Source organism: Euleptes europaea, chromosome 8 (assembly GCF_029931775.1).
Source record: "Euleptes europaea isolate rEulEur1 chromosome 8, rEulEur1.hap1, whole genome shotgun sequence".
NCBI lineage: Eukaryota > Metazoa > Chordata > Lepidosauria > Squamata > Sphaerodactylidae > Euleptes > Euleptes europaea.
In genome coordinates this window covers 969,942-977,230 of record NC_079319.1, presented here as the reverse complement: position 1 = coordinate 977,230, position 7,289 = coordinate 969,942, and the positions used below count along the sequence as shown (strand labels likewise).

The 7,289-nt window shown below is 58.4% G+C and overlaps 1 protein-coding gene across 1 annotated transcript; it reads right to left on the bottom strand.

The window, feature by feature from the left end:
- Positions 1-789: 789 nt before the first annotated feature.
- MAF1 (MAF1 homolog, negative regulator of RNA polymerase III) lies at positions 790-6,438 on the bottom strand. Its single transcript, XM_056854585.1, has 7 exons — positions 6,299-6,438; positions 5,112-5,240; positions 4,560-4,725; positions 3,180-3,301; positions 2,935-3,054; positions 2,703-2,822; positions 790-1,021 (listed from the first exon to the last, which is right to left on the bottom strand). Exons 1-7 carry the CDS (start codon positions 6,379-6,381, stop codon positions 790-792), a joined length of 972 nt encoding a protein of 323 aa, XP_056710563.1. The 5' UTR covers positions 6,382-6,438.
- Between the last annotated feature and the right edge of the window lie 851 nt (positions 6,439-7,289).

Sequence of the window (7,289 nt, the reverse complement as noted above, 5' to 3'; positions counted from 1 at the left end):
ATTCTCACCAAGTTGAGAGATGCAGCAGACCCTTAGCTGTAACAAGATGCTCTCTTCAGATCCCAAGCATCAGAGCTCCACCTGAGCCCCTGCCCGTTGGAGGAGACAAGACCAGATCTCTGTCCCCCTCCTTTGCATGAATTTGCCTATGGGGGTAGCACCAAAATGCAAGACGTGCAGGAGGGGGGCCCACTGGAAGGACACCTAGAAATACTGAACCAAAGTGCCGTGGGGCACCGTGAAGGCTGCTCCTCTGCCCCAGCCCGGCTCCCAAGGGCAGCAGCAGTATCCTCCACTGAGGCATGCCTGACTGAGGGCTTGCTTCCCGCTGCTCCTGGGCAGCAGTTGTAGCAGGCCTCACCAAACACGGGTTCAAAGCCCGGAGGGGGGGGGGGGGCCTCCTGGGACAGCCCAGGCAGCTCTGCTGCCCTCACAGACGGCACTCAAATTCCACGCAGGCAGACACACTTCAAACCACAGAAAATTTTTATAGCTGCAAAAGTAAACTGCTAGGCAACATTGTTAAAACAAGGAGGCAGAAACGAGCACACGGGTGGGTGGGTGGGTGGGGCAAAGAACAGCCCAGGTCCTGTGCTGCCTGTGAGTGGGGGGGGGGGGAGATCATGGGGAGGGAGAGGCACAGGTCAGGGAGGCGGGAGGAGCCCCACACACACCGAGGAGTCCAGAAGGATCCCCTGGCAGGTCAGGCAGGGAGAGGGGCCCTTGTCCCCTCGGCTAGAGGAGCCCCAGCTCAGCCGCCAAGGACTGGAAGGTGGCCACTTGGTTAGTTCAGGAGGCCAATTCCGAAGGGCCCGCGCCGTAGAAGTCATCCAGATGATGGGTGACGTGGAAGGAATTAGTGTGGCGCTTGATCAGCCATTCGGGAAAGGTGCTGCCACCCGCGCAGGCCACCACAGAGCCCGTGGGAAACACCTTAGCCACGCACCAGCTGCCCTCCCATGTGAAACCCAGCCAGCAAAAGTCACCCAGGACTGTATATCGCGCTTGGCCGTGAGTGCGCCTGGGCGCAGGATTTTACAATGGGGACCGCGCGGTCAAAGGAGGCTGAACTGAAGACCCCTTTGGGTAGGGCAGGTGATATATCAACCTGAAATCCCCAAGAGCCTTTTGGGGAACCACCCCCAGCGGCAAAACCCTCGGGTTCAGGAGGGGAGGAGAGCTTTAACGTCCTGCCCCCCTGCCTGCCACACATTCCTTAGCAACCTTCTGGGCCACGAGGGAAGGGGGCTCCTGGGCAGGCCAGACACGAGCTGCTGCCGGGGGGGGGTGCTTGGGCCCCCCCAGCTGACCCTTTCAAGGCAGGCCGACTGCACGGGCAGAGGAGGAGAGATCCGAGATGGGCGCCTCCCTGTCTCTCCCACAGGCCAGAGGCTAGGGAGCAGAGGGCCCCCTCTTGTTTTGTCAGACGTGCAGCCCGGCCTGGTGGTGGCAGCATCAGCCTGGTGGACAGGTCTGAGATGGGAAGGGGGATGCTTTAGCAGATGCTGCACTGGAGAAGCCCTGGCAAGCGCAGAGCCTCTCCTGGCCATCAGAGGCTCAAGAAGGGGCACTGCCTATCCAGGTGGCCCCCTAGGCCTGCAGCTGGACAAGCAACCCCTCCCCTGCCCCCCTAAGGCAAGAGAGGGAAATAAGGCTTTTTCTCTCCCCTCACTCCTTGGGGGCCAGAGCAGCAGCCAGCAGGGAAGCTGAATCAGAGCCCAGAGGAGGGAAGGGAAAGGGGGCATTCACACAGCACAGAATAGAGAGAGAAAAGAGGGGCGCAGACAGCCGCTGAAGGGGCAAGAGGACCACACTCCTCCTGCCGGGGAGGAAGGGGAATGGAAGCAGCAGCTGAGCAGGGGTGGGTGGGAGGCCAGCCGGCCTCGGGTCTGCCCCCAGGAGGGGCACCAGCACAGGCTCCGGGGCAGGAATACAAAAATAAACTCTCCAGGCTTTGGGGGAAGCAAAGCATCACAGGTGCCACACACACCCAAGCCCCACTGCTCTCTGCAAGGCTGCCTTCAGCTCACTCAGGGCCAAAAGTCTCAGGTCAGTTTTTAAAGGGGGGGCACATGTGGAGACCCTCCCCCCACGAGTCCAGCTTTCACTTTTCAGCCAGCAGCCTTCGGCATCTGTTGCAGCAGCGGGAAATGTAAAAAGGCGCTCAAAGCCACAGCCAAGGAGCTGCCCAAAGGACCATTGGAAACAGACGGACGATGCCCAGAGCCAACCAGCCCTAGGAGAGGCAGCTTCGGGATGGGGTGGGGGGACAGGAGGCCTAGCCCTGCCTGTCCCTGTCCCTGCCACTGACAGGGCTGTGAACAGAGTTCCTTAGTCACAGGCTGGAGCAGGAAGTGCTTAAGGAGGGGCCGGCCCTGCTCCGAAAGGAGGGCTTCCGCTGCAGCAGAGCGAGGGGACGGAATGGCTGCCGGGCAGCCGAGGCACCGACTGATCACGCAGCATCCGCAGGGCAGGCAGCTGGGGCAGGAGGATGCTGGGGGGTGGCGGGGGGGGGGAAATCCAGTGGAGGAGGTGCCATCCTCAGGGAAGGGAGGTCCCGGGCCGTCACATGCAGATCACTTGCCTCCTGCGGACAGAAGAAGCCAGAAGAGACTTTCACAGCTCAGCCCTCTTGCCCTTGGGACCCAGGACAGCTTGGCTGAGGATCAGGCCCCCCTCCCGGCGGTGCAGGGAATACTCACCGGTCCTCCTCAATGTTGCTCCCTTCCTGATCGCAAGCCTCCGCTGTCTCCTCTGCGTCGTCCTCACTCAACTCCATGTCCAACTCATTGCCTGCCTCCGGGTGGGGGTACATGGAGCCGCTGGGAAGACAAAGCGCCCATCAGGATGGGGCCGCCTCCGGGCCCAGAGAAGGTAGGGGCAAAGCAACCTGGCCCAGCCCAGCCATGGGAGCCAGCTGGGCCGACTACTGACCTGATGGAGCGACAGGTGAAGAAGACGATCCGCTTCAGCCGCTTGTTGTAGAAGAAGTAGTTGAAGGACCACAGGCTGCCCTCTTCCCCAAAGGGGTCCGAGTCCAGATCCGGGTTGTAGCTGCGGCACAGAAGAGGGACAGGCTGGGGATGGGCTCTCGGCCCAAGCGCACCCCTCTCCCTCCCCACAGCACAACGGGACTGGCCCTGCCCATTCTGGGTGCCAGGCCGATGCACAAAGCCAACCTGTAGATGTCACACTCAGAAAGGCAGATCTCCTGATCCACGGCATCCCAGAGGTGGGGTTTCAGGGCAGGAAAATCCTCCCGCACAGCAGAGAAGAGGCTGCAGTTCACGGCATTCACCACCTGGAGAGAAAGCCAGCAGCCTCAGTCGGGACTTTGCAGCTTGCAGGGAGACGTGCCATGGATCACCCCATCTTCGCATGGGAGGAGGAGTCCTCATTGGAGGAAGAAGAGGACCACCCATCCCTAAGCCCTGCCTTGGCAGACCTTTCCCATGAGGCCGGGGTCTCAGGCTCTTCCTGAAGGGACCCTGAGCCATACCAAGACCGCCCCTGAGCCAGCAGGCCCCAGCATGGACCTGCCCACCACCAGACCCGCCACGGTCTCCCAAAGCACCCCAGGAGCAGAGGCGGTGAAGGGCGAGGGCAGAGGCACATGCCCCAGGCGCAGGAGTGCCCACGCGGCAGCCTCCAACCTCACCCCTGCTAAGGAAATGCTGGAAGAGACTGAGACATCGCCATGGGATCTGGGCCCCAGTGCTCCTTGGGAGTAGAGGAGCCGAGTCAGCTTGCAGGGAAGAGCCTAACGTGGGGACCAGCAGCGCCTGGAGGGAATCTCCCCCTATTAGGCTGCAGCCAGTGTGGGATCCTCTCATCCGCGGGCTTGCTGGCTGCCCCACCACTCGCCTGGCCTGCTTGGTCGCTATTCTTGCAGCCTTCCCCTTGGGCTGCCTTAGACTCTGCTTGGAGAATGTGCGACTGGACCCTGGGCCAGGGCCTTGGGCGGCCTTCTGACTGCGCCTTTTGGATCGTCTTCCTGGACTCTCGACTGCGACTGCTGGAGTGTGGCCTGAGCACCCCTGCTGTCAGACACCCCCCCCCGGGATTAGTGGGACTGGCCTCCCACCTAGTGGCCAAGACAGAAGCACTCAGACTTGACCCCATAAAGCCCCCTTCACTGCTAGACACTGCTGACTTGCCACATGGTAGGGGGTGAGCTCGGAAAAGCCCTAGTCTGGGAGGGATGCCACCAACGGGACTCCAGGGCCTGTGCCAGCCCAGACACAAAGGCCAGGCCACCATGCTGAGCAGGACTCCAGAGGCCTCCAGCAGCACAGGGCAGCATCAAAGTCCTATTTCCACCCCTCTTTGCTGCTCCTCGTGGGAAGAGGAAAAACATGGGCAGCCTGCCCCTGTGGCCTGGTGAGGACATTCCGGCCCATCTGCTGTAGATCCCTTGTAAGCAACCCGTGGTGAGAAACCACCAGCGGGGGAGTTCCCAGAAGGGCAAGGCATGGTAATGTGTGCGCGCATTTCAGAGATGGAGAACAGGCCGAGGGACTTCCTCAACGGGCCAGAACAGGACCAGGGGGCCCCCTTACCCAGTTGAGACTTGGTTCCCGGCTGAACTCGTGGCTCTTGGCAGCGCTGAAGTCATAGTCGGGGCGGAAGGACTCGTTGAGGGTGGCGATCAGGTAGAAGAGAGTCTTGCGGCTGCATTTGTCACTGAGCGGTCCCTCCTCATCGCCGCTCTGGCTCTTGCTGAGCCTAAGAGGCATGACAGGGCATGATGAGTGTCTGTGCCCTCCCATGCAGCCCCCAAGGGCCGGGGGCAGAGGCAGCCAGGCGCCTTGGAAGACAGCTGGCTGGCAAGCTGCTCCCGTCCCTAAGTGGGAAGTTGGATCTACTGCTGGTCCTGCACCAGGCTGCCACCCCCCCCCCCCTTGAAGCCAGGGCCTTCCCAGTGCTCAAGCTGTCCCACTCACCCCACAGCTCAGGGTCAAAGAAGGAGCAGAACCTCCAGCCCACAACACTCCGCCCCCTCCCAACTGGCCAAGCCCACACAGCTGTCTATAAGGAGGCCAAGGGAAGGATGACCCAGTCTTGCCAGCAAGGACCACACCAGGTGGTTGGAGTGGCGGGGGCATTAGTACCTGCTGGGGCTGATCCCCGTGGTCTGAGGGGGCGACAAGGCCTCAAGAACGTGTGGCTGGCCCTCCTGGCAGAACTGCTTGAACATGTGTTTGTCGTCCCCGGCCATCTTGCACGAGTAGCTCTCGATCCTGCTAGGAGAGACGAAGCTCTGAAGACACGGAAGTGGGCAACACTGTGGCGATAAGGGTACCACACAGCCCCCTGGGACCATAGCTCACAGAATGATCCCACGAGGACTTGGAAGACAGGCTCCCAGGATGACAGGCGGCCATGGAAACTCCCACCTGCCTGACTGCTGAAGGACCCAACTGGGACGGGTACAAACTAGTGGTCACGTACGCCAGTTTGGACCCCTCGTAAATGGCAATGGCTTCCCTGGGCTTTTAACCACACCTTGACATCTGGCACAGCAGATGGTGCATGAATCCCTGGCGAAGGGCAGAGAGTGGGAAGAGGCCTGACTCACAGCCACCCTATGAAGGGCTGTCATGTCGAGGAGGGGGAGGCACTGTGCCCAGACCTGGATAGCCCAGGCTAGCCCAACCTTGTCAGATCTCAGAAGCTAAGCAGGGCTGGTTCTGGTTAGTACTTGGGTGGGAGAACACCAATGAAGTCCAGGGTTGCTATGCAGAGGCAGGCAATGGCAAACCACCGCTGAATGAAAACCCTACAGGGTAGCCGTAAGGTGGCTTTGACTTGATGCTGTTTTCCATCACCACAGGGGGCTATTTCAGCAGGCAGTGGAGGATCGGATTTGTAATCATGGGTTTCAATTACGGTGTGAAGTTATCAGTGGGGTAACGGGAAACACTTTTTAACAATAAAGGTAGTTCGGGGGGTGGGGGGAATTGGCTGCCCAGGGATGTTGTAGGCTCTCCCTCCTTGGAGGTGTTTAAGCGAAGGCTGGATGGTTATTTGTCAGGGATGCTGTAGTCCATCCTGCATGGGGCAGGGGGTTGGACTGGATGGCCCTCAGGCCCCTTCCAACTTTTCAGTTCTCTGACTCTATGAACACTCCTTCTTCCCCACTGCCAGCTGGTCCTTGCTTCCTGCTCTTTACAAACATGGCCCTCCTCCCCGGATTGCAAGAAGCCTGTGAGCTGCCGCAACCCCAGCACCCTGGGGGCCCTGTGCCCCCATACACAAGAAAGACTCCCCACCCCACCCCCTGGCTTCAAGCTCGAACCTGCCAATGATGTGTGCATCTCCAGTCTCCACTGTCAGCTGAGAGTTTAACGCTTCAAAACGTGAGTTTTCCAATAGCTTCATCGCTGTGCCTCTTGGGGCCAGAATAATCCTCAGTGGTATGGCTCTGCGGCAGAAACTTCCTGCCAGAACCAGAGAGAGCAGAGGGTCAGCAGTTGAGGCAAGAAAGCCCAGAAACTCTCCCCCCACCCACACAAAAATTAGAGAGAAACACAATTCCCCCCACCTCCGGTCTTGTGACAGAAAAAATTGGAAATTTGAAGGGAGCGCTGGGGAGAAAAACTCATATGAATGGTTTTCTTTTTTTGGTGGAGGGAACGGGGGAAATGCTTCTTAGGATAGAGATTTTCTCAGACAAAATTTGTAGCATGAAAAAGTCTGAGACGGCTTTAAAAATAGGCTGCGCAGGTTCCCAGGGAAAAGGCCCATCGGTGGCCACGAGCCCTGGCGACTGAAGGGAGCCTCCGAATGCCACCGCTGGGACGCAGCATTAGCCTCCAGGCCCCGTTGTCTGGCCTTCCAGGGCAGCTGGTTGGCCACTGTGTGAAAGAGGAGGCTGCGCCAGATGGAGGCCATAGTCTGATCCAGCGGGGCTCTTCTGCTACTCTTATGACTGCTTCAACAACTGAGAAATTTGGAAAATTCCTATGAAATACATTCTCCGTGGAAATAGACAAAGTGCATCTTAAGACAAGGTTTCACCCATGCCACATGCATAGTGTGAAAAAGTCTGAGGTCTGTGGTCAACTTTGCCAGTGAAAAAGCTGGAAAGTTCTGGAGAGCAATGAAAAAGCTGTGATGTTTGTTCTTTTTCTTTTTTAAAAAATGTTTGTAACTTAAGGCAGAGTTTTGCTCAAAATGTATGACATTTTTAACGTTAAAAATCTACAATGTTAGATAATAATTATTGTGTATAGTATAGAGATAAAAAGTACATTTTCAAGAATTCAATTTTGTTTAAATGAAAATGA